Genomic DNA, 27,651 nt, shown 5'->3' on the forward strand with positions numbered 1-27,651 from the left:
GGTGCTGAGCAGATTGTGTATTTCCTGTATACACATTTATACATGGAATGCTATCAATCACTGATAAGATGGCCCTGTGTACAACTGAAGTCAGAAATAGCTGAAATTTTAATGTATAAATTACAAGTTTTACTGAATCCTTTGCCACCAAAGTATATAACTCTCTGCCCAGCTTCTCCTGCTCTATAACATGCTGCCTGGAGATTGCATTGAATTTTGTGGTGACAGGTCCAATTGAATTGCATACTGCTGATCGCCTCCTCTAAGAGGACTGTGACACAAAGACAAATGAGATAAGGGATACACAGACACAATACAATGTATAGAATAAAACAAAACTTTTATTGCCGGAGGGGGGAATGTTCTCATCCCAAAGGGGATTTTAGAAAAATAGACTACACACATCTGAATAGAAGCAAATGCACAAAGGACTATAGACAGGAGCCTTCTGCAGACAAAGGCACTGTGCTCAGGAGTAAGGGGTTCCCCATCCGCTCTTCGCCTTTTGCATTGTGCGGCTGATCATTAATAGAAAAGTAAAAACCAAGCCTGCGATGTGATCAGCTCCCCACTGCCTCTCGTCCATACAACACGCCGTTAGTCACTTTTATCTTCTCCTTGGTAATGTCTGTACTCTGGCTTCAGTTCCCAAGTGTTTTTGTGAGTTCCTTTTACATTGTAAATGCCAATGTCTCGCAATATTTCTTTCAGATATTGCTGGAAGAGAAACAAAAAGATATGTCAGCTGAAAGATGTCAGATTGGAATACAAATGACATGCCGTATGTTTCTCAATGTGTCCTGCCCATGGGAACAGTTATAGAGGTGATCTGCAAAAACCTCTCACTTCTACTGCATATTGCCACGGGTAACACGGAGGGGAAAACGCCAGAAAACACACAGAAGGAAATAGACCGGATTCTAGGCCTAAAAGCTAAGGGAGAGGGATGGTGACCTCCTAGGAATCCCTAGACCTCTCCCTGACTCCTGCCAATATGAGTAGACCCTGAAGGTGGAAATACTCATATACCGGAAACTAGGTCTTGGAGACCCTAGAAAGCTCTAGGAGTGGTGACAGGGAAAGAGACTACTGGTTCCTTCCCAGATGAAGGAACCTGCGTCTCCCTGAGGCCTAGAAAACAACAGACACTAGCGAACAACAAAATGCACTTAGCTTAAGTAGAATGGAGGAGCAGGAGATCCAAAGGAACAACACTCCAGCTCAACCAACTCCAGCAGGAAATATCAACCACATGGTAAGCAGTGTGAGTCAGAACTAAATAGAGCCTCAGTAATGATCACAAGCTGCACCTGACAAGACACTGCAAGATGAAAACAGACTGTCAAATACCCTCACGTGCTGCCAGTCTCTCCGATCTTCTCACCTCTGTCATGGGAGGGACCGTGACACATATATGATAAGCACCTCCTAGTAGATTTGAAGATGTTTCCCCACAAAAAAGATATTCTACAGTTTACAAACAGCACCTGAGTCTGAATTCTTCTGTAATTGCATGTAGTTAAAAATTCCTTATAACCACCGATTTATTCAATAAAATTTATCTGTATAGCGCAACCTGCTGTTTTTTCCCCCCTCATTTCTTTGGCTCACTGAGAAGGCCGCATATGCTCAGTTTCATCCTTGAACTGTCTCCTGAGCTGTCATAGGGAGTGAGCTGCAGCAGAAAGGAAATGCCCCTTGAGCTGTCAGCTTGATATAAAGCTAGCAGAGCAATGAATGGGAAGATCTCTGGATCCATGTGAGGTACAGGGCTGGTTCTAGCTCCGTTAGAAAGAGATTGCTATGTTCTATATGATGTCTGATTTTCATTTTTCCCATTAGGCTGCTTTCACACTAGCGTTAATATTTTCTGGTATTGAGATCCATCATAGGGTCTCAATAACGGAAAAAAAACTTTTCCGTTTTGTACCCATTCATTGTATAGTGGGGACAAAACTTAACTGAACAGAACGGAATGCTCCAAAAAGCATTCTGTTCCATTCTCATACCGGAGCGCAAACCACAGGATGCTGCGGTTTGCTTTCCATCCTGGGATGCGGAGCAAAACGGATCCGTCATGACCCACAATGCAAGTCAATAGGGACAGATCTGTTTTCTCTGACACAATAGAAAACGGATCCGTCCCCCATTGACTTTCAATGAGGTTCATGACAGATCCGCCGTGGCTACGTTAAAGGGAGTCTTTCACGCAGATTCACCCTATTAACCTAATAACAGTGTTTTGTCCACGGCATCCCCCCTATTAAAACGGTGCTTACCGTTTGTTCCTTGCTAGCATCGTTGTGGAGAAAAACACTTTTAATCTGCATGCAAATGAGTCTTTGAAGCTGCCCAGGGGCGGCGTTACCACGGCCAGTGCCCAGGCCCCTGGGTCATTTTCATACGAAGGCACTTCCCCTCCGCGTCTGCCCGCCCTTAGTCTCTGTTCTAACCTCCCTCCTCCCGTCCGCAATCCCACGCATGCGCCGATATCGGCGGGAGAAGGGAGGTTAGAACAGAGACTAAGGGCGGGCAGACGCGGAGGGGAAGTGCCTTCGTATGAAAATGACCCAGGGGCCTGGGCACTGGCCGTGGTAACGCCGCCCCTGGGCACCTTCACAGACTCATTTGCATGCAGATTAAAAGCGTTTTTCTCCACAACGATGCTAGCAAGGAAAAAACGGTAAGCACCGTTTTAATAGGGGGGATGCCGTGGACATAACACTATTATTAGGTTAATAGGGTGAATCTGCGTGAAAGACTCCCTTTAAAGATAATACAACCGGATCCGTTCATAACCGGATCCGTTCATAGTAATGGAAGAGTTTTTGCTGGACCGTGCAGGATTCAGCAAAAACGCTAGTGTGAAAGTAGCCCTAATCATCACCCCTTTAACTACAAAAGTCAACCATTTCTCCATCACCACAAAAGGCTACTTTCACACTGGCGTTTTGGCTTTCAGTTTGGGAGATGGTAACAGATAGTAAAGTGGTCACCTGGGTTCCCAGTGAGAACATTGTTTTCTTTTAATAAATGGCTGCCAGCAGTCAGGTGTGCCGTCCAGAGGCAGACCACACAACTGATTATTACAGCTTCCATTGCAGACAATGGTAACCATATAAACTCCTATGCCCTGAGCTTCCCCTAATTGTGGCTGTTTTATAATATATTATGTGAAAGGAAGCAGTGATGTTGAGCCCCTTACTATTTAACCCATCAAACCCCCCCATCCAGTAAGTCAAATATTGGGACAAGGACGTATTATGGGTTAGGTTTGGATAGGAGGGAATGGATGCTTCAGGTTAATATACATTCTACTATGCGATTCATTTCAATACCACAACACGTTATGTTCAGTATATGCGCCCATCTGGTAGTCTTCTGTTCCACGCACATGTGTGAATGATATAGGGAGCCACTGACGTAAGCTTCATTTACGACCGACTTAGAACTATAAGTCTTTAGGATGGATTATTAACCACTTCCACCCCCCCTAGCTGAAACACCCTTAATGACCAGGCCACTTTTTACACTTCTGCACTACACTACACTACTTTCACCGTTTATTGCTCGGTCATGCAACTTACCACCCAAATGACTTTTACCTCCTTTTCTTCTCACTAATTGAGCTTTCATTTGGTGGTATTTCATTGCTGCTGACATTTTTATTAATCGAAATTTAACGATTTTTTTGCAAAAAAATCGACATCCATATATAAATTTTTCGCTAAATTTATTGTTCTACATGTCTTTGATAAAAAAAATAAAAATGGTTTGGGTAAAAGTTATAGCGTTTACAAACTATTGTACAAAAATGTGAATTTCCGCTTTTTGAAGCAGCTCTGACTTTCTGAGCACCTGTCATGTTTCCTGAGGTTCTACAATGCCCAGACAGTACAAACACCCCACAAATGACACCATTTCAGAAAGAAGACACCCTAAGGTATTCACTGATGGGCATAGTGAGTTCATAGAACTTTTTATTTTTTGTCACAAGTTAGCGGAAAATGATGATTTATTTTTTTATTTTATTTTTTCTTACAAAGTCTCATATTCCACTAACTTGTGACAAAAAATAAAAACTTCCATGAACTCACTATGCCCATCACGAAATACCTTGGGGTGTCTTCTTTCCAAAATGGGGTCACTTGTGGGGTAGTTATACTGCCCTGGCATTTTAGGGGCCCAAATGCGTGCACCTAGGCAGCAAAAAAGTGTCACACATGTGGTATCGCCGTACTCAGAAGTTGGGGAATGTGTTTTGGGGTGTCATTTTACATATACCCATGCTGGGTGAGAGAAATATCTTGGCAAAAGACAACTTTTCCCATTTTTTTTATACAAAGTTGGCATTTGACCAAGATATTTATCTCACCCAGCATGAGTACGGCGATACCACATGTGTGACACTTTTTTGCAGCCTAGATGCGCAAAGCGGCCCAAATTCCTTTTAGGAGGGCATTTTTAGACATTTGGATCCAAGACTTCTTCTCACGCTTTCGGGCCGCTAAAATGCCAGGGCAGTATAAATACCCCACATGTGACCCCATTTTGGAATGAAGACACCCCAAGGTATTCAATGAGGGGCATGGCGAGTTCATAGAATTTTTTTTTTTTTTTGGCACAAGTTAGTGGAAATAGATTTTTTTTTTTGTATTTTCTCACAAAGTCTCCCTTTCCGCTAACTTGGGACAAAAATGTCAATCTTTTATGGACTCAATATGCCTCTCACGGAATACCTTGGGGTGTCTTCTTTCCGAAATGGGGTCACATGTGGGGTAGTTATACTGCCCTGGCATTTTAGGGGCCCTAAAGCGTGAGAAGAAGTCTGGAATATAAATGTCTTAAAAATTTTACGCATTTGGATTCCGTGAGGTGTATGGTGAGTTCATGTGAGATTTTATTTTTTGACACAAGTTAGTGGAATATGAGACTTTGTAAGAAAAACCAAAAAACAAAACAAAAAAAAAAACAAAAAAAACAATTTCCGCTAACTTGTGCCAAAAAAATGTCTGAATGGAGCCTTACAGGGGGGTGATCAATGACAGGGGGTGATCAGGGAGTCTATATGGGGTGATCACCCCCCTGTAAGGCTCCATTCAGACGTCTGTATGTGTTTTGCGGATCCGATCCATGTATCTGTGGATCCGTAAAAATCATACGGACGTCTGAATGGAGCCTTACAGGGGGTGATCAAGGAGTCTATATGGGTGATCACCCCCCTGTCATTGATCACCCCCCTGTAAGGCTCCATTCAGACGTCCGTATGTGTTTTACGGATCCGATCCATGTATCCGTGGATCCGTAAAAATCATACGGACGTCTGAATGGAGCCTTACAGGGGGGTGATCAATGACAGGGGGGTGATCAATGACGGGGTGATCAGGGAGTGTATATGAGGTGATCACCCCCCTGTCATTGATCACCCCCCTGTAAGGCTCCATTCAGACGTCCGTATGTGTTTTGCGGATCCGATCCATGTATCCGTGGATCCGTAAAAATCATACGGACGTCTGAATGGAGCCTTACAGCGGGGTGATCAATGACAGGGGGGTGATCAGGGGTGAATAAGGGGTTAATAAGTGACAGGGGGGGTGTAGTGTAGTGTAGTGGTGGTTGGTGCTACTTTACAGAGCTACCAGTGTCCTCTGGAGGTCGATCCAAGCAAAAGGGACCACCAGAGGACCAGGTAGCAGGTATATTCGACGCTGTTATCAAAACAGCGTCTAATATACCTGCTAGGGGTTAAAAAAAAAAAAAATCACATCTCCAGCCTGCCAGCGAACGATCACCGCTGGCAGGCTGGAGATCCACTTGCTTACCTTCCGTTCCTGTGAACGCGTGCCTGTGTGCGCGTTCACAGGAAATCTCGCCTCTCGCGAGATGACGCACGGATGCGTCCAGGAGGAATGAATCGACCGCCTTCAGGACGCATCCGTGCGTTAGGCGGTCGGGAGGAGGTTAATATACACTGCTGCTTTCCTCATCTGGAAAAAGATTTGTTTTTTTCTTAGGCTACTTTCACACTAGCGTTTTTGCTGGATCCGGCAGGGATCCGCTAATGATGATACAACCATCTGCATCCGTTCTGAACGGATCCAGTTTTATTATCTTTAACATTGCCAAGACTGATCCAGTTTGAACTCCATTGAAAGTCAAGAGAGGACGGATCCATTTTCTATTGTGGCAGTCAAAACGGATCCGCCCCCATTGACTTGCATTGGGGTTCATGACTGATCCGTTTTTCCCAGGACGGAAAGCAAAACACAACATGTTGCGGTTTGCTCTCCGGTCTGGGAACGCAACGGAATGCGTTTTGGTGCATTCTATTCTGTTCAGTTCCCATTGACAATAAATAGGGACAAAACGGAAGCGTTTTTTCCCGGTATTGAGCCCCTATGACGGATCTCAATACCGGAAAACTTTAACGCTAGTGTGAAGGTAGCCTTACATCATGACATGCTGTCTGCCTAATTCTGCTCTAACAGAATGAAGTGACACAGCAGCCACAAGTGTTCTCCTTTGGCCTCATGCACAACACCGTTGTGTGTTTTGCGGACAGCCTTTAATATAACTGCCTATTCTTGTCCTAAAAGCGCGGACAAGAATAGGACAGGTTATATTTTTTTTTGCCGACCACGGAACAGAGCAACGGATGCGGACAGCAAACGGAGCGCTGTCCGCATCTTTTGCGGCCCCACTGAAGTAAATGGGTCCGCATCCAAGCCGCCAAAACTGCGGCTCGGCTGCGGACCAGAACAACGGCCGTGTGCATGAGGCCTTTATGTAAATAATGTTTTTTTTGTCCACCCCGTACTCAACCAGCAGATGGCAGTAAATACTAACACTTTACTCAGTCCAGAAATTCTCCTGTGCTGTCAGTTTAAAAAGGTTTCCAAAATCTTCTTTACAATTGAATAATACCTGCTGCTGCAAGGCACCCATCTAAGCTTTTTGAGTACTATCTGTGCTAGAAAGAATATACATTCTGTCTTGTATAACATAATGCAAACCATTTTCTTCTGATAGTCTATGTAGATGGTGAACAACCAGGGGCAAGCATTATATAACATATACATCAAAGGAGATCTTAAAAAGCATTATCCACACCTCCCTCCACATCCACACCTTTGTGAGTCAGACCATTAGCCAGATTGCACTGACACATCACAGAGGGCATTATTGACAGGTAGCGCTGGGAGTGAATAGACCAAGCTTTGTCTCCTGGTTTCTATGGAATGATGTATAGGTACAGAAACAGGACAGATTATTTCTAATCATTAAAACGGTTTTCACGCTGGTACAGAAAATAAATGATATGTTTAAAATCAGGACTAAAGAAAGTCATGTTCACATATAGATCTCTTTTAGGTCGGTCCTATGCCTTTGGCAGAGGAACTGCATTGCCCTCAACAAGGAAGCAAGGTTCTGGATAAGGATACAAATACCAAGCCTTTCTGTCTAGATCAGGGAGCAGCGACCTCCGGCACTCCAGCTGCGGTGAAACTACAAATCCCAGCATGCACACTTGCTCGGCTCTTTTTGTAACTCCCATGGAAGTGAAAGGAGGATGCTGGGAGTTGTAGTTTCAGAACAGCTGGAGTACAGGAGGCTGCTGATCCCTGGTCTAGATGGTCAGAAACTAGCAACAAAGATGGAGCGCAGTTTGATCTTAGCTATGAGGGACTCTCTTTTTCCTCCTCTTTGGTTTCATACTATATCCCCAACATCCGATCGGCATCCTAGGTGTGCATGGGTCGGAGAATGGGAAATTGGACTGTGAACAGGGACTGATGTGAGAGAATACATTTGGAGTAATGTGGACTATAGGCACCATACGAATAAAGTGTAATAAAGGAATGACTTGTGGATGAGGAGTAATAATCTCATAGAGAATGTGGCTAGATGACTTTTTGAGGAACAAATATGAAAACTATAGCACAATTTATCATATGTAAAAACATAGAGTGTAAAGAAATTATGCGGAATTCTTGTCAATCCTCCGAAGATACCTGTTGCTATGGTAACAGTCACACACTTAATACTGATAATGGATCATTATGATGTACCAATATGGAGATTTGTAAAATCAGAAAGACGTATTACAATCCACTAGAGGGGTGTTGGCCTGTCTGTATATATAAGAAGGAAAGGTACATGTGAACAGTCTCTATAGCCCTTTCTCGGCTGCAGTCAACGTCAAAACTATTTATGCTGTCTAGGGATTTCCATAGGAAGAGTGTCTAAGTCTTCAAGGATCTTTTAGGTTCTCACACATTGTCATATAGGCAGACATCTACTTCAGCATAGATTTACTTACAGACCAAGAAAATTCAGAAATACCATATTCTCAGTTGTTTGCTCAGCTTGTCGTCAGCAGCCTGCATGCATCCCCCTATACTGCAGGCAGCTCAGTCCTGTTCAGTGTAAACTGTGTCAGAGTAGCTTTCTGATGGCTCAGTCTGCAGCCCCTCTCTCTGCTCTCCGAACACTAAGCTAGACTGCCATCTTTATAACCAAATAAAATAAACTTAACGTGTACCTTATTTTCCATAATGGCTGCTTCTTTGTACAATCATAACTGTGAAGGAACGTCTTTTTCAGCGGTACAGCTAGGTGCATGTTACTCAGAAGTACGGGACGCACTGTACTGCTGTGACATCCTTTTCCTTAATTCCCACTATGTTTGTTTTCAGCGCCAGAGCTCACAGAACAGATACCGAGGGGGACATTACACTTACAGACACACAGGAGGCTCCCGTGATGTTCAGAAGCAGCGTAGCAGTAGTTCTTTTATCAGGTTCAGGATCTCAGCTGGCACGCCCCCACTTCCTCTCAGACGTTTTCTGAGACTCTGTTACTAGGGACTGATCTTGCCTGACAACAGGCAGTGGACTGAAAATTAGGTAGACTTGAGACCCCTAGAGGACATGACTTAACAGCTTTATTTTTTTTTTTTTTCAGGTGGATGCAAGCATACCTCCCAACTTTTGAAAAACACAAAGCGGAACAATATGTGCGTCGTGCGTAGCATACTAGGCCATGCCTCTAACTCTGCTCAAAACATAACTATACACACCCAGTCCTCTTCATGCCACCACATAGTAATTATTCCCCCTGTGTGCCTGCACACAGTTGCTATGCACCCAACACAGTCGTTCTGGCCAGACATGTGCCCCCAACACAGTCGTTCTGGCCAGACATGTGCCCCCAACACAGTCGTTCTGGCCAGACATGTGCCCCCAACACAGTCGTTCTGGCCAGACATGTGCCCCCAACACAGTCGTTCTGGCCAGACATGTGCCCCCAACACAGTCGTTCTGGCCAGACATGTGCCCCCAACACAGTCGTTCTGGCCAGACATGTGCCCCCAACACAGTCGTTCTGGCCAGACATGTGCCCCCAACACAGTCGTTCTGGCCAGACATGTGCCCCCAACACAGTCGTTCTGGCCAGACATGTGCCCCCAACACAGTCGTTCTGGCCAGACATGTGCCCCCAACACAGTCGTTCTGGCCAGACATGTGCCCCCAACACAGTCGTTCTGGCCAGACATGTGCCCCCAACACAGTCGTTCTGGCCAGACATGTGCCCCCAACACAGTAGTCATGCCAGACATGTGCCCCCAACACAGTAGTCATGCCAGACATGTGCCCCCAACACAGTAGTCATGCCAGACATGTGCCACCTTCAGAGCAGTTATAGCCAAATATGAGCATCAACAGGTAAGGTGAATGGTGAAACAGGGAGCAGACAGCTTCTGCTTCACCATTACAATCAGAGAGGGGGACATACCTCAGCTGTTCCAGGAAAGCCACTGAAATCAGGGTCTGTCTCGCCGGATCCGGGACAGTTGGAAGGTATGTACAAGCTTATTTTTAAATGAAGTGATTTTACACCATTCTATATTAAATGAAATTGTGTGAAAGTACACAGTGACTCTCACAGCAGAAGAGGAAGCGAGACGGACTCTATAGAAAGTCTGTGGTCGGTCTTAATTCCATCCTCTGCAGTGAGGAGAGTGCTATGTGTATGCTTCACTCTCCTCACACAGCAATCAGTGGGGGTCTCAGCAATCAGACCACCACCGATCAAACCGTTTCATATGCGTCTATGACCCATCAAACGTTTTGCAACAATTCTGTGACCCATCCATGATTTCAACCTTAAGATGCCTGCCTTCATTCACAGACAACAGGCACAGTCGAATTTAAGCCTCGTGTCAGACATGGTACTGGAAGAGTTAATTAGACAGCACGTAGAAGCATCTCTGCTTCACAAAAAGATATTTCACCTCTCAACTATGATTGCACAGTAAATATGTCTAAAAATATTTCAAGGATGCAGCAGTGGTATCCAATGCCAGAATGAGACGAATATAGACTCCACAAAACAAATTACCCTGAACCTACAAAATAACCCGGCACATTTATATGGAAGAATAATGCACTGCTGTCACTTCTGCAAGCACAGACGTCACCCAGCTTTCCCAGAAATAAAAAACTCAGAACTGGATAGAACTGTAACATTGTGAGAAGATGATTATGTGTGGTCATACTGGTAATAACTGCATGCGTTTGTATTGTCTAGATAACACGTCAGGAAAATCTGATTTCACTTATATCTCCAAATTACTATTAATACATGGTTGTAACAGCTCTTTCCATGAGCTTCATTTGCATTATATTAGGGGTCGACTGGTCATGTACCCTACAGGGAAATGTTCCAGTGGGTCGATGCCCAGGGGGCAACCCAAGCCCTCCTCACTGCTACTGGCCGGGTACATAATAATGATTCTGAATTCAATTGCATCATCGTCCTTAGTGTGGTGATAGGGTAGTATTTTATGCTGCATGGTGGAATCTGGTTTTGCTGGGGCAGAATTTTGTGCTGCACTACGGTATTGCTGGCCCTGCCTACTTCTGTTGCCCCAGTGGCCCCTCATCTACAACTTGGGGCCACTTTTAGTTTTTTTCCAGGGCCACTTTCAGTTCCCAGTCTGCCTCTGTATTCAGGGGCGTAGCTAAAGGCTCATGGGCCCTGGTGCAAGAGTTCAGCTTGGGCCCCCCTTCCCTCAAACCTTCGTGCTGCATGAGGCAAAAATTTAAACTGCACCCCCCCCCCCCCCATACCAAATTCCTAACCTAACCCCTTTCTGTCCAGCCAGAGGTGTAACTTGCATACACTTTCTATAATACCAGTGTCTTATGTGGCACAAGGGTCTTTGGGCCTCTCAGGCTCCTGGGCCTGGTAGCGACCGCTACCTCTGCACCCCCTATAGCTATGCCCCTGTCTGTAGTGATGCTTGATGTAGCACGGTCAGTCTCGACTGCTGCTGCCTCCAACTTTAGCTTACCACTACTTTTGCTCACCTACATCCAGTTATGAGAACACGTTCCTGCAGCAAGGCCCCTGAAACAGAAGGTTCACACCTACCTGCTCCATGCTGCTCCAGTAGTCTGCACTTCCTCTGCTGTTCCCATCTTCCGGTCCTGGCACTGTTTACATCCGACTGTTTATGGGCATGTGCGATGATGTGCTGCTTGTGGCCACTGCCACTGAACGGTCTGTTAGAGACCATGCCCATAACCAGCTGGATGTAAATGGTGTCAGGTCGGGAGATGGCGAGAAAGGAGGCAGCGCGGACCACCGGGGCAACGTGGAGCCGGTAAGTATGAATCTTCTGTTTCAGGGGCCATGCAGCAGGAACTGGTTAAAATGTAATTTTTACCGGAAAACCCCTTTAATGTCACCATAAAGATGCAGTGCAAGCTACAGGCAGCAAGTTATAGACCAAGAGGAGCTGAGCAGATTGATGTACAGTTTAATGAGAAATGATTCAGTAAATCTTGTATTTTACTCATTTAAATCTGTACTATTTCTAGTGATTGACAAACTGCTCCGTACAGCTACGCTCAAGTTGTACTGGACCTTTCCCCACAATGCTAAATATCAATCTGCTCTGCTCCTCCTGCTCTATAACACACTGTGCGCACAATGTGACAGGTTCCTTTTGAGCCTTAAATTTGCAACCATATTACAACTCCTATGGCTGAACCTCAAACAATCGTACTGAACCAGAATTCGATCATCACAGGATCCCAATCTGGCTCATTAGAACCAAGACAGGTATGGGCATTGTAAGGCTACTTTCACACTAGCGTTTCTATTTTCCGGTATTGAGATCCGTCGTCAATGGGGACAAAACGTAACTGAATAGAACGGAATGCTCCAAAATGCATTCCGTTCCGTTTAATTGCATTCCCATACTGGAGAGCAAACTTCAGCAAGCTGCGGTTTCTTTTCCGTCATGGGATGTGGAGCAAAACGGATCTGGTATGACCCACAATGCAAGTCAATGGGGACGGATCTGTTCATCTCAGACATAATAGAAAATGGATCCGTCTTGGCTATGTTAAAGATAATACATCCATTGCTCCGTTCCGTGGCCCGCCCCAAAAAATAGAACATGTCCTATTCTTGTCATTTTTGTGGACAAGAATAGGCATTTCTACAATGGGCCGCCCGTTCCGCGGACCGCAAAAAACTGAACTGAATACAGAGGCTAATGTGCAACTGTAGTACTGCTGTCTGAAAGCCACCTTATATGTATATGTACAGTATATGAGGGAATAATTGTGCAGAAAATGGAATAACTACTTCAGGAGCAAATTAAATTGCCCATTGACAATTGTTTCTCCCCAGCACCCATTACTCAAAGCATTCTGACTTTAGGAAATAGGTATCTTAAATATGTTAGAAGACGGGTGATAATGCAGTAAAGGTAAGGATACTTTTTACACTAGCGTTAAAGTTTTCCGGTATTGAGTTCCATCATAGGGGCTCAATACCAGAAAAAAACGCTTCTGTTTTGTCCTAATGCATTCTGAATGGAAAGCAATCCGTTCAGTATGCATCAGGATGTCTTCAGTTCAGTCCCTTTTACGGTATTTGGCCAGAGAAAAAATATATATACATATACACACACACACACATGATTCGGTAAGTGTTCCGGAAAAAAGGATCCAATTTCCCGGTCTGTGCATGCACAGACCATTAAATCTGTGAAAGAGAAATACCGGATCCGTTTTTCCAGATGACACCGGAGAGACGGATCCGGTATATGCATTTGTCAGACGGATCTGCATCCGGATCTGGAAACAAATGATATCAGTTTGCATATGGATTTCCTGATCCGGCAGGCAGTTCTTGCCTTCTAACGCTAGTGTGAAAGTACCCTTAGGCTACTTTCACACTGGCAGTTTGGCTTTCCGTTTGTGAATCCGTCATGGTCTCTCACATGTGGTCGAAAACGGATCAGTTTTGCCCTAATGCATTCTGAATGGATAAGGATCCGCTCAGAATGCATCAGTTTGGCTCCGATCAGTCACCATTCCGCTCTGGAGACGGACACCAAAATGCTGCCTGCAGCGTTTTGCTGTCCGCTTGATGAAACTGAGCCAAACGGATCCGTCCTGTCACACATTGTAAGTCAATGGGGACAATTCAGTTTCCTCTGACACAATCTGGCACAATAGAAAACGGATCAATGACTTTCAACGGAATTCATGACTGATCCGTCTTGGCTATGTTACAGATAATACAAACGAATCCGTTCATGACGGATGCAGACGGTTGCATGATTGTAACGGATCCGTTTTTGAAGATCCATGACGGATCCGCCCAAAACGCGAGTGTGAAAGTAGCCTAACCTAGAAGAAAGGGTCAAAGAGATGATCTTCACTTTAGTTACATCACATTCAGTTCCCAACAATACAACATTGCTAAGGCTTTGAGAGCAATCAAATAAAAAGATCTATATTGCTACAAAAAGCAACACTAATAATACACAGTTAGAATTTGATACAGAATCAAAAACTATGCAAACGTATATACGTCGTACATCAATTGCAGGGTATTTGGTGTGTTATCTGAAACTCTGTGCTTGCTTTTGACAGAGGAGCAAAAAAAGATAAAATCCTGTTAATGTGGGGGGAGGGGAGAGAATTTCTTCCTCTATTAGGATAAGGGACGGCACTGCATATTAAGCTGAGAAAAGGCATTGGGGAATAGTTGATGGAAAGTCCCTGGAGCCATCAGATCCTGCATTTAGCAAGGATCTGCAGTAGAAGAAAACAAGGAGGATCTGGAAGCAGAATACAAATCAAATGACTGCAGGTAATGTATGCCAGGCGCATGTGTAGAGGTGGGAGAGACACAAATCACTGCTAAATACAGAGAAAGTAGACTTATTTTAGGTTACAGACAGCAACTGGGTTATGGTTCCTACACACACAGCACAGTTTGGCTACATGCACATGACCGGTGTGTTTTGCGGTCCGCAAATTGCGGCTCCGCAAAACACGGATGGCGTCCGTGTGTGTGTTCCACAATTTGCAGAACGGCACGGACAGCCATTAATATAACTGCCTATTCTTGTCCGCAAAATGGACAAGAATAGGACAGGTTATATTTTTTTCGCGGACCACGGAATGTAGCAACGGATGCGGATAGCACACGGAGTGCTGTCCGCATCTTTTGCGGCCCATTTGAAGCGAATGGGTCCGCATCCAAGCCGCAAAAACTGCGTTCGTTTGCATTTTTTTTTTTACCACAAAGGCTGAGTTCACATCAGCGTTCAGCCTTTCCGTTTTCCTGTTCGGTTATAGGAGCAGGAGAACGGAAAGGATGAATTTGGCACATAACTGAGCTGAACAGAGCCTACAGATCCCATAGACTATAATGGGGTCCGTTAGGTTTACGCGCAAAAGATGATTTTGGAGCGGAGACCAAAGTTGTGCGCGCAGGACTTTTGTCTCCGCTCCAAAACCAACTTCTGAGCGTAAACCTAACGGACCCCATTGTAGTCTAAGGGATCTGTAGGCTCCGTTCTGCATTTTTTTTTAAAGAAGCCAGAAAGATTTTTTTATTTTTTTTACATAATTATAAAAAAAAAATATATAAAGACACTTCTGTGTCCTGTGTTTCATATACCTTCAGCTTACTGGATCTGGTGTTTAGACCACAAAAAAAATGCTGGAGAAAGCACAAAAGGGTGACCTCACCCTCAGGGTGGCTGAACGTGATGCTGATTATGTGCGCTTTTCTGTGCGAATATTAGTGCGGCAAAAACGCTGCTTATTAGGCTACTTTCACACTAGCGTTTTTTGCGGATCAGTCATGGATCTGCAAAAACGCTTCCGTTACAATAATAATTTCCCAAGTTTCGCACATACACTCTGTAGTAATTTAGCTATCTCATCTCCTGCTGCAGCTGTTAGCCGGGTTTTAGCGGCACAATGAGCATGACTTGGGGAATCGCGGCCGCACTGCAGGCTGTCACTCTCAGGCAAGAGGGGACGGTTAGGGGGCACGGTTACCTTGACTGAAGCAAGGAGGCCGCTGCGCCCTTGACTTCAAGCTGGCCGGCAATATAGCGCTGATGGAGAATAAAACTGTGTCTTTTTTAACTTACGCAGCATCGGACAACAGGATGAAGCATATGACTATTAACAGGCTGGGGGCAACTACAAGGTACTGCTGGCGGGTGTAGATGCATTTTTTGAGGTGACAGTTTCCCTTTAAACATTACATTGATAAGTACAATGCACTTCTGTGGACATCTTTATCTACACAACACGTTCCAAATTAATATGCAAATTGGATTTAAGTGCGATATAGATGTCATTTTTTGTGTTTTTCAATTAAACTCAGGGATGATATTGTGTCTCAGGGCTCTTTGGATCACTGAAATCAATGATAACTGGGCTCACCTGGCAAACTAATTAACAGAGCCCAGTTTTGTACACCTTTGGAGGCAATTTTTGTTTTTGATTGCATTTTACTCATTTTTAGCAAAAAATCATATTTTCAAATGGCCTATACTAAAAAATATTGAACCGTTCTGTCACAGAGGGTTAACTGTTTTTCTAATTGTGTGACTGGTACTTTCACTTTGAGATGGTCATCCAATAACCCTTATCTCTAAACTACTAAGAGGTAATAAACACTTATTAGTGATTAGTAATAAGATCAGAGCGCAGAGATAAGGAGTCCATTTGCTCCCCAAATGACAGAAAAGACCATATTGAAAAAAAGATCTTTAGCTCAAAATAAGTACTATGTAATAATTGAAAAAAAAACCTGTCCCCAAAAGGTTCCACATTATTAAGCAGGCCACAGGTTTCAAGCAATATGGGAAAGAAAAAGGATCTCTCTGCTGCCATAAAGTACATTACACAAAAACTTAAAGGGTTTCTACCACTTCAGTTTGACCGAATTAGCTTTCAGACACTAGCGATCTGCTAGTGTCTGATCTCCATAACCATGCAATTCTTAGACCTTTGTGTGGAGCCGTTTCATTAAAAAACTAACTTTTATTCCTATGCAAATGAGCCTCTAGGTGCTATGGGGGCGTCTTTTCAGCACCTAGAGGCTCGGTCTACTCACACTGTATGCCCGCCCATCTCGTCTTGAATGCCTGCCTCCATCACAGCCATCGGACGAATTCACGCGCCTGCGCTGTTCACTTCTGTCTTCGGCACAGGCGCAGTGAGAGAAGGCCGCTCTCCTGATGCCGGCTTCCTCACTGTGACGTAGTCGGCGCAGGCGCAGTGAGGAATACGGCACCAGGAGCGTATCATTTACTCACTGCGCCTGAGCAGATGACGGAAGTGAACGGCGCAGGCGCGAGAATTCGTCCAATGGCTGTGATGGAGGCAGGCATTCAAGACGAGATGGGCGGGCATACAGTGTGAGTAGACCGAGCCTCTAGGTGCTGAAAAGACGCCCCCATAGCACCTAGAGGCTCATTTGCATAGGAATAAAAGTTAGTTTTTTAATGAAACGGCTCCACACAAAGGTCTAAGAATGGCATGGTTATGGAGATCAGACACTAGCAGATCGCTAGCGTTTGAAAGCTAATTCGGTCAAACTGAAGTGGTAGAAACCCTTTAAGTGTGATCATCGTACTGTGAAGATATTTGTGGCCGATTCAGAGCACAGATGGGTTTGTGCAGATAAAGGCATAATGAGGAAGGTTTCTGCCAGACAAATCCATCGGATTAAGGGTGCATTCAGATGACCGTATTTCTGGGTCTGCATCCGTTCTGCAATTTTGCAGAACAAGTGCAGACCCATTAACTTCAATGGGACTGCAAAAGATGTGGACAGCACACCGTGTGCTGTCCACAGCTGTAGTTCTGTTACGTATCCCGCAAAAAATATAGAGAATGTCCTATTCTTATCCATAATTGCGAACAAGAATAGACAATTCTATATAGGGCTGGCCCTGTGTGTTCCGCAAAATGCAGAACACACATGGCCGGTATCCGTGTTTTGCGAATCCGCAATCTGCGGACCTCAAAACGCTTACGGTCATCTGAATGTAGCCTAAGAGCGCAGCTGCTAAAATGTAATTACAAAGCAGCAAACAGTTATTTAAATCAGCAAACAGTTATTTGAAGCTGCTGGTGCCTTTGGAGTCCCGCGAACCTCAAGGTGTAGGATGCTCCAGAGGCTTGCAGTTGTGCATAAACATACTATTCGGCCACCCCTAACCAGTGCTCACAAGCAGACACGGTTGCAGTGGACCCAGACATACATGAAGACTCATTTTCAAACAGTCTTGTTTACTGATCAGTGTCGTGCAACCCTGAGCGGTCCAGATGGATGGAGTAGTCTATGGTTGGTGGATAGCCACCATGTCCCAACAAGGCTGTGATATCAGCAAGGAGGTGGAGGAGTCATGTTTTGGCCCAAAATCATGGGGAGAGAGCTGGTAGGCCCCTTTAGGTAAAAATTACCTCGGAAAAGTATATAGAGTTTCTGACTGACCACTTTCTTCCATAGTACAAAGAGAAGAACTATGTCTTCCGTAGCAAATTAATCTTCATGCATGACAATGCACAAGCTCATGCTGCAAAGAATACCTCTGAGTCATTGGCTGCTATCGGCATAAAAGGAGAGAAACTCATGGTGTGGCCACCATCCTCCCCTGACCTCAACCCTATTGAGAACATTTGGAGTATCCTCAATCAAAAGATCTATGAGGGTGGGAGGCAGTTCACAACAAAACAGCAGCTCTGGGAGGCTATTCTGACATCCTGCAAAGAAACTCAAGCAGAAACTCAACAAAAAAATCACAAGTTCAAAGGATGCAAGAAGTGTGAAGGTGAATACAAAGAAGGGATCCTATGTTAACATGTAACTTGACCTGTTAAGATGTTTTTGATTGAAATAGCTTTTAATTTCAGTAAATGTGACCTCTCAATGCTACGAATTCAACAAATGACAATTTTCAGTTCTTTACAACCTATAAAATGTTTTGAAATGCTGTTGTGCATAATATTTTAGAACTGTGCATTTTGAATTTTTTTATTTGTGAACAAAATACTTTTATCATTGGGAGGTTTGTTCAATAAAATCTGATTTATACTTCAGCGGTTGATGACTTGAAAATTATACTAACTGTCATTTCCATCGACCATTTAGGAAAATCAGAGAAAATTTTTAATTTGCATAATAATTTAGAATGCGGTGTAGGCCTATCAAAAGAATACAGCAGTCATGCTGTTATCCTATTTCTACACCTATTATTTTCATGAGGATTACCTTGCAGATAAAATCTTCCCCTCACTGCAACAGTAAACCTACAATGGATTGCATAACTGTATAAACACAAGTTCTGACTGCTACAGAACAATATTTATAATTTCATTTTCAATGGCATAGCACTGCTGAAATTAAAAAGACAAAGCCTAAAATTCTAATAAAAATATTTTCTATGAATAAGGAGCTAAAAATGCTCTTTAAAATGAGGCGAGGATGGCTTGACCAATCATTAGTTTGCTTGTTTCTGATCATTGCCCCAATCAACCAATTAATGAGGGGACATAAAATCATGTATTTTTGGCATCATATCCCCTCGTGTAATCAGGGGATGTGTTGCTGACAAAAATGCAAAGTGAATGGGGAATTGTTAATCCAAAGGTACTGCCAACGGCTGCACCATGTAACAACTCAAGTCAGAGTTTTGTCAGTGATTTCCATCAGTGATTGTGAGCCAAAACCAGGAGTGAAACCCCACAGAGGTAAGGTATACCTGTTCTGCATTTCTGGCCAGCATCTGATTTGGGCACACAATCACTGGTGAAAATCACTGATCAAAACACGGACGTGTGAACTAGATCTAGATGTAAGTAAACAAATTCCAATAGCGAGAGCGGCATATGAGTGGTCCTCTGATTGCACCCTGGATGACGAAATTTCAGGGTTCTGATCAATTACTATGGCAGCCTCAGGTTTTGTGAAGTCTCACAGGCCTTCCCTTAGCAAGCTGCTGTTAGGCCTTTTGCACCCGACCGTATGTCTTTTTCAGTGTTTTCCGGTCTGTTTTAAACGGATCAATTTTTACATTTTTTGTTTCGATAATGTTCCCATTTGGCTTTCGTCCCGTTTTTCAGTTTGGTTTCCGTTTTTTGAGGATCACAAACAGAAAAAGAAGCATGGCATATACAGTAATTTCATAGAAAAAGTGAGCTAGGCATAACATTTTCAATAGATGGTTCCGCAAAAATACCACACCGAAACCCTAAAATATAAAAATCTCCCATTGTTGTCTGACGGTAAACTGCATTATTATATGGTACGGTCACATAGGCAACAATAGGTTGTGCCATTTCCAAGGAAGTATGAAAGTGTAGGATTTACAGTCACTTTTTATAAGCAAATTAAAAGCATACCAGCTTTCCCCAGAAATATAAAACTCGCTGGGCAGAACGCTTTTATCAGGGATCACCCTTTGCTTGCACTCTTTTCCCATTTAGTTCAGGCTTAGCCATCCATCCATACAATACATGTTCTATGCCAGGTAATACATACAATCAGAGTCAGTTTTGCATTGCATTATAGGAGGTTTGTGGTAATGCTCAACCCAATAATTGAATTGCATCGGTATAAATTAATCGTGACATTACTGGAAATATCAGCTCCTGTGCAGAGGTCCTATTACTGCACAAAACGCACAAAAAATTCTCACAGCTGGATTTACAGCTATGAAAATCCCCAAAGCAAAGCTCTAACTTAGAAGCGATTTCATGCATTTCTTTTTTCCAGAAAGCAGGATGATTAGGACAATTTGTTTCTTAAGGCTGGAATCACATATGCAGTATTTTTTGTAACCAAAGGATTCAAGATGAATGGAAAATAAAAGGAAGTCCTTTATACTGCTGGATCCACTGCTAGCTTAGGCTAAAAACTGAACGCATCCTGCCTTTGGTGCTTTCCAGAATGATGCTTTGGTGCAGTTTGTAAAGGGGATCTGTCGCCACAAAATGCAGTGCAATCTGCTGGCAGCGTGTTATAGAGCAGGAGGAGCTGAGCAGGTTGATCTATAGTTTTATGGGAAAAGATTCAGTATGGCAACAAAAGACCTAACAATGTCCTCTGGGGTTGCAAAGTACAGAAAGGACAAGCCAACAGTCAGAGGGGAAAGGTTACAATGAAATGTAGCTCCCTTTCATGTAGTCTCCATTCACTGCCTGCAACCCCTCCGTAAATGTTCAAACATTTCCTCTATCAGGACAAAAAAAAAAGCCACACACATCGAGAGTAAAGCCGTAACAAAAGAATACCAGAAATTGGGGTGTTGCTGTGAAACTGCATGCTGTGAGAGGGGAGGAGGAGGTGAATAGAAGGAAGAGTCCATCCACTAAAGCAAACAAGAACAAAATACAAAATGTCATAAATAGCAGAGGGATGGAAAAAAAAAGACCCAACAACACGGGTTTCACTCACTTTTTGGCTGCACTACATCGATACTTTTAGACCCTGATGGATTCGATACCGGGATTTGCTATTTTCTGATACTAGGCTACACGCCATGTTCTCCTCAGCAGCACAGTGGAGAAGAAGGGAGTCCCTCCCTCCCCACTGTGCTGCCACCAATGAGTAGGGGGAGGAGGAGGGGAGGGACTGTGGCCACTGTGCCACCGATGAATATAATTTACCCCTAAATACAAATGTAGGCTGCGGGTGCCACACCTGTGGGGTTAATTGACGGGGATCACAGCGCCCTGTCATAGATATGGCTGGCACCCGCAGCCCATTCGTATTAATGGTTTAATTATTTTCATTGGTGGCACAGTGCACCCTCCTCCAACCTTAGTATTATAATCATTGGGGGCAGTGGCCACAGGGTCCCCTCCTCCTCAGTATCTTCATTGGTGGCAGTAGCACCTTCCGATTGGAGCCCCAGCAGTGAAATCGCAGGGGTCCGATCGGTTACCATGGCAGCCAGGACGCTACTGAAGCCTTGGCTGCCATAGTAAGCTCCCTGCTGCTGTGTGCACTATGCACAGGGCAGCAGGGAGAGTGTGAAGTCCTATTCACCCTAACAGAGCTCTATTAGGGTAAATAGGACAAGGGTTCCAGCCCCTAAGGGGGCTAATAGTAAATAAAAAGTAAAAAAGAAAAAAGTAAAAAAAAATAATATATTGTATGTTTAAAATCATTCACTTTCCTAATTTTACATATAAAATATATAAACAATAAAAAAAACATATCACCACGTCTGAAAAAGTTCAAACCATTAAGATATTACAAATCTCCCCATGCAGTGAACGCCGTAAGAGGGAAAAAACAAACAAACAACAACATTTTTTTGTCACCTTGTCTCCCCCCCTCCCAAAAATAGGACTTTTCTATTATGGGCCGGACAAATAGGGGCGTGGTATCGAATGGTATTGAGTATCACAGTACTTTTTTATGATATCAAATCAAAATTTTGGTATTGTGACAACCCTAATATGTGTCACCGAATATGTGCAACAAAGTACTGTGTAATACATGTAAACGGTATGAACCAAATCCCATTCACACAAGAGGGAAAAAATAAGTGTGAATTTTAGGGCATTCTGTGGATTTTGGGGCAGCATGCATTATATACTAAAATATGTAAAGGGTGAAATCTGTGTCAATATCCACTTGCAGATTTTACTGCCCCACGAAAATGTCTAAGGTTTAACTGTAACTGTATTTTCACACTAACTTTTTTCTATTAAAGAACATTTCAGCAGTGGTTTGCCTTCCTTAAAGGGATTGTCCAGCCCCATATTAATTTTTAAAACCCTATACTAGTTCCAGCTCCCAGGCATGGATGGTGATCAAGGGGTACGTCACTGTGGTGCACCTTACCCCTGTCAGTGCCAGATGTTCTCTGCATCACTGGAAATCCCAAGGAGAGGTCAGTGGTGGACCCTATGAGCTGGAACAGAGCATTAGGGATCAGGTAAGTTTACTTTACCTGTCAGTAGTGGCGTCGCTAGAGGGGGGCGAGGGGGGGCAATTGCCCCCCCTATGTTGTCCCTTGCCCCCCCGGGTGCCCCCCCGCTGATTCCCCAGAGTGAATACTAATGAGCGCTTCCATTATGGAAGCGCTCATTAGTACCGAAGGACCAGGAAGTGGTGAACGCTCTGTACTCACCACTTCCTGGTCCTCGGCTGTCGGCTGTGCAGGGCTGCGCACAGCGTAAGGTCGCTCTGTGACCTCACGCTGTGCGCGCCAGTTTAGAGCACAGTCGACTGAGGAGAAAATGGCAGGCGGCGTCCGTCCAGGAGCAGGAGAGGTAAGTGTTTTTATTTTTTATTTTATAGAAAATGTGGCTGCTGGGGGCATTATGGGGGCTAATTGGAGGCATATGGGGCATTTGGAGGCATATGGGGGCTAATTGGAGGCATATTTGGGGGCTAATTGGAGGCATATGGGGGCATTTGGAGGCATATGGGGGCTAATTGGTGGCATATTTGGGGGATAATTGGTGGCATATTTGGGGGATAATTGGAGGCATATTTGGGGCTAATAGGAGGCATATGGGGCTAATAGGAGGCATATGGGGCTAATAGGAGGCATATGGGGGCTAATAGGAGGCATAATGGGGCTAATAGGAGGCATATGGGGGCTAATTGGAGGCATATGGGGGCTAATTGGAGGCATATGGGGGCTAATTGGAGGCATATGGGGCTAATAGGAGGCATATGGGGCTAATAGGAGGCATATGGGGCTAATATGAGGCATATGGGGCTAATATGAGGCATATGGGGGCTAATATGAGGCATATGGGGGCTAATAGGAGGCATATGGGGGCTAATAGGAGGCATATGGGGCTAATAGGAGGCATATGGGGCTAATAGGAGGCATATGGGGCTAATAGGAGGCATATGGGGCTAATAGGAGGCATATGGGGCTAATAGGAGGTATATGGGGCTAATAGGAGGTATATGGGGGCTAATAGGAGGCATATGGGGGCTAATAGGAGGCATATGGGGGCTAATAGGAGGCATATGGGGCTAATAGGAGGCATATGGGGGCTAATAGGAGGCATATGGGGGCTAATAGGAGGCATATGGGGGCTAATAGGAGGCATATGGGGCTAATAGGAGGCATATGGGGGCTAATAGGAGGCATATGGGGGCTAATAGGAGGCATATGGGGGCTAATAGGAGGCATATGGGGCTAATAGGAGGCATATGGGGCTAATAGGAGGCATATGGGGCTAATAGGAGGTATATGGGGGCTAATAGGAGGCATATGGGGGCTAATAGGAGGCATATGGGGCTAATAGGAGGCATATGGGGGCTAATAGGAGGCATATGGGGGCTAATAGGAGGCATATGGGGGCTAATTGGAGGCATATGGGGGCTAATTGGAGGCATATGGGGGCTAATTGGAGGCATATGGGGTCTAATAGGAGGCATATGGGGCTAATAGGAGGCATATGGGGGCTAATTGGAGGCATATGGGGGCTAATTGGAGGCATATGGGGGCTAATTGGAGGCATATGGGGGCTAATTGGAGGCATATGGGGGCTAATTGGAGGCATATGGGGGCTAATTGGAGGCATATGGGGGCTAATTGGAGGCATATGGGGGCTAATAGGAGGCATATGGGGGCTAATAGGAGGCATATGGGGCTAATAAGAGGCATAATGGGGCTAATAAGAGGCATAATGGGGGCTAATGAGGCATAAGGGCTGATATGGGGGCTAATGAGGCATAAGGGCTGATATGGGGGCTAATGAGGCATAAGGGCTGATATGGGGGCTGATATGAGAGGCATAATGAGGGCTAATGAGAGGCATAATGTGTCATCCACAGATGCCCCCATAACAGTGTGTCTTCCACAGATCCACCATAACAGTGCGCCTGTGCACTGACGAGAGACAGAAAGAAGGGGAAAGAATCCGTGGAAGCAAGCAGAGGACGGCACTGCAGACGACTGAATAGCTTCTTTTGTAAGTAAATTGCTTTATTATAACTGTATCCCTGCATATCGCAATTCTCTCGTATTTTGTAATCTTATTGATATATACTTATTTTGTTTGTGCCCCCCCATTTTTGACTGTGGTATCTTTGTGCCCCCCCTATATATTGTTCCTAGAGTCGCCACTGCCTGTCAGGTCCTGTAGGATGGGGTGGGGTTAAAATTGAAATGGGGCTGGACAACCACTTATATTTGTAGATGTTTACGTCTATGAACATGGAAATATTCATTTATAGAAAACAGCTCAGTTCAAGGTTACTGTCCCACAATGCCACCTGAGGAAAAGGCAGGGATAGCAGGGAGCATGTACACATGTCTTACAGGCGCTCTCTGGGATTTCTCTGCCTGTCACTTCACATGACTGGCAGATCGCCCAGGCTTTTCTCTTCACAAGGACAAGTAATTGAGTTTTTTAGAATGACCTTATGGCCTTCAAGGGGTTGGGCAGTGTGACGAGTTTGATGACCTAGCCTCAGGAGAGGTTATCAATACCAAATTGGCAAGGGTCCGACTCCTGGCACCCCCACCAATCAGCTGTTTGAAGAGGCAAGCACACGCCCTCTTCACTGTTTAACTGCACGCCTCTAGGAGCAACGGGGGCGTTTCTCTTACAACTAGAGGCTCTGCTCTCTCTGCAACTGCAGCGCTCTCTGCACTTTGATCGACAGGGCCAGGTGTAAGGACATTTTTACTGCCTGGCCCTGTCAAAGTGGAGAGGGCACAGCAGTTGCAGAGAGAGCAGAGCCTCTAGGTGTAACAGCAATGCCCCCGTTGCTCCTAGGAGGCTCATTTGCTTATATTAGTGAGAAGCACATTTTTTAAAAATTGCATTCCAAGAGCTAAAACTATTATTATTATTTTTTTTTTTTTAATGTACTTGTCTTATTTTTTGCAGGACAAGTTATAGTTTTTAATGCACCATTTTAAGTACATGTAATGATTGATTAAAGCCAGCCGTTTAGCTAAAAACCCCTTTGTTTACGTCAGTAAAAACACGCATGGGTGGTCACTAAGGGGTTAAGACATCATTTTTCTCACCAATGCGGGCACATATGAACATGGGACCAACACAGATGCCTTCAGCTGCCAAGCGCACATGTAACAGGTCAGACAGTTTCATAGGTACAGATCTGCTGACAGATGCCCTTTAACCACTTCAACCCCGCTAGCTGAAACCCCCTTAATGACCAGGCCACTTTTTACACTTCTGCACTACACTACTTTCACCGTTTATTGCTCGGTCATGCAACTTACCACCCAAATGAATTTTACCTCCTTTTCTTCTCACTAATAGAGCTTTCATTTGGTGGTATTTCATTGCTGCTGACATTTTTACTTTTTTTGTTATTAATCAAAATTTAACGATTTGTTTGCAAAAAAATGACATTTTTCACTTTCAGTTGTAAAATTTTGCAAAAAAAAAAAAGACATCCATATATAAATTTTTCGCTAAATTTATTGTTCTACATGTCTTTGATAAAAAAAAAATGTTTGGGTAAAAGTTATAGCATTTACAAACTATGGTACAAAAATGTGAATTTCCGCTTTTTAAACCAGCTCTGACTTTCTGAGCACCTGTCATGTTTCCTGAGGTTCTACAATGCCCAAATAGTAGAAAACCCCCACAAATGACCCCATTTCGGAAAGTAGACACCCTAAGGTATTCACTGATGGGCATAGTGAGTTCATAGAACTTTTTTTTTGTCGTCACAAGTTAGCGGAAAATGATGATTATTTTTTTTTTTTTCCTTACAAAGTCTCATATTCCACTAACTTGTGACAAAAAATAAAAACTTCCATGAACTCACTATGCCCATCACAAAATACCTTGGGGTGTCTTCTTTCCAAAATGGGGTCACTTGTGGCGTAGTTATACTGCCCTGGCATTCTAGGGGCCCAGATGTGTGAGAAGTTTGCAATCAAAATCTGTAAAAAATGACCGGTGAAATCCAAAAGGTGCACTTTGGAATGTGGGCCCCTTTTCCCACCTAGGCTGCAAAAAAGTGTCACACATGTGGTATCGCCGTACTCGGGAGAAGTTGGGGAATGTGTTTTGGAGTGTCATTTTACATATACCCATGCTGGGTGAGAGAAATCTCGGCAAATGACAACTTTTCCAATTTTTTTATACAAAGTTGGCATTTGACCAAGATATTTATCTCACCCAGCATGGGTATATGTAAAATGACACCCCAAAACACATTCCCCAACTTCTCCTGAGTACGGCGATACCAGATGTGTGACACTTTTTTGCAGCCTAGATGCTCAAAGGTGCCCAATTCCTTTTAGAAGGGCATTTTTAGACATTTGGATCCCAGACTTCTTCTCACGCTCTAGGGCCCCTAAAAAGCCAGGGCAGTATAAATACCCCACATGTGACCCCACTTTGGAAAGAAGACACCCCAAGGTATTCAATGAGGGGCATGGCGAGTTCATAGAAATTATTTTTTTTTTGCATAAGTTAGCGGAAATTGATTTTTTTTTAGTTTTTTCTCACAAAGTCTCACTTTCCGCTAACTTGGGACAAAAATTTCAATCTTTCATGGACTCAATATGCCCCTCACGGAATACCTTGGGGTGTCTTCTTTCCGAAATGGGGTCACATGTGGGGTATTTATACTGCCCTGGCTTTTTAGGGGCCCTAAAGCGTGAGAAGAAGTCTGGAATATAAATGTCTAAAAAATGTTACGCATTTGGATTCCGTGAGGGGTATGGTGAGTTCATGTGAGATTTTATTTTTGGGACACAAGTTAGTGGAATATGAGACTTTGTAAGAAAAAAACAACAAAAAAATATATTTCCGCTAATTTGGGCCAAAAAAAATTCTGAATGGAGCCTTACAGGGGGTGATCAGGGAGTCTATATGGGTGATCACCCCCCTGTCATTGATCACACCCCCCTGTAAGGCTCCATTCAGACGTCTGTATGATTTTTACGGATCCACGGATCGGATCCGCAAAACACATACGGACGTCTGAATGGAGCCTTACAGGTGGGTGATCAATGTCAGGGGGGTGATCAATGTCAGGGGGTGATCAGGGAGTGTATATGAGGTGATCACCCCCCTGTAATTGTTCACCCCCCTGTAAGGCTCCATTCAGACGTCCGTATGTGTTTTGCGGATCCGATCCATGTATCCGTGGATCCGTAAAAATCATACGGACGTCTGAATGGAGCCTTACAGGAAGGTGATCAATGACAGGGGGGTAATCAATGACAGGGAAGTGATCAGGAAGTCTATATGCGTGATCACCCCCTTGGCATTGATCACCCCCCTGTAAGGCTCCATTCAGACGTCCGTATGTGTTTTGCGGATCCGATCCATGAATCCG

At 44.2% G+C, this 27,651-nt stretch overlaps 1 protein-coding gene across 1 annotated transcript in view; it reads right to left on the bottom strand.

The window, feature by feature from the left end:
- Nucleotides 1-321: 321 nt before the first annotated feature.
- GTF2F2 (general transcription factor IIF subunit 2) overlaps nucleotides 322-27,651 on the bottom strand; it is a 247,215-nt gene continuing 219,885 nt past the window's right edge. Inside the window, exon 9 of the mRNA XM_044286548.1 lies at nucleotides 322-717. Coding sequence (XP_044142483.1) covers nucleotides 598-717 — 120 coding nt within the window. The 3' untranslated portion in view covers nucleotides 322-597. The remainder of the gene's footprint in view (nucleotides 718-27,651) is intronic.

This window comes from Bufo gargarizans, chromosome 3, assembly GCF_014858855.1.
Source record: "Bufo gargarizans isolate SCDJY-AF-19 chromosome 3, ASM1485885v1, whole genome shotgun sequence".
Classification (NCBI taxonomy): Eukaryota; Metazoa; Chordata; class Amphibia; order Anura; family Bufonidae; genus Bufo; species Bufo gargarizans.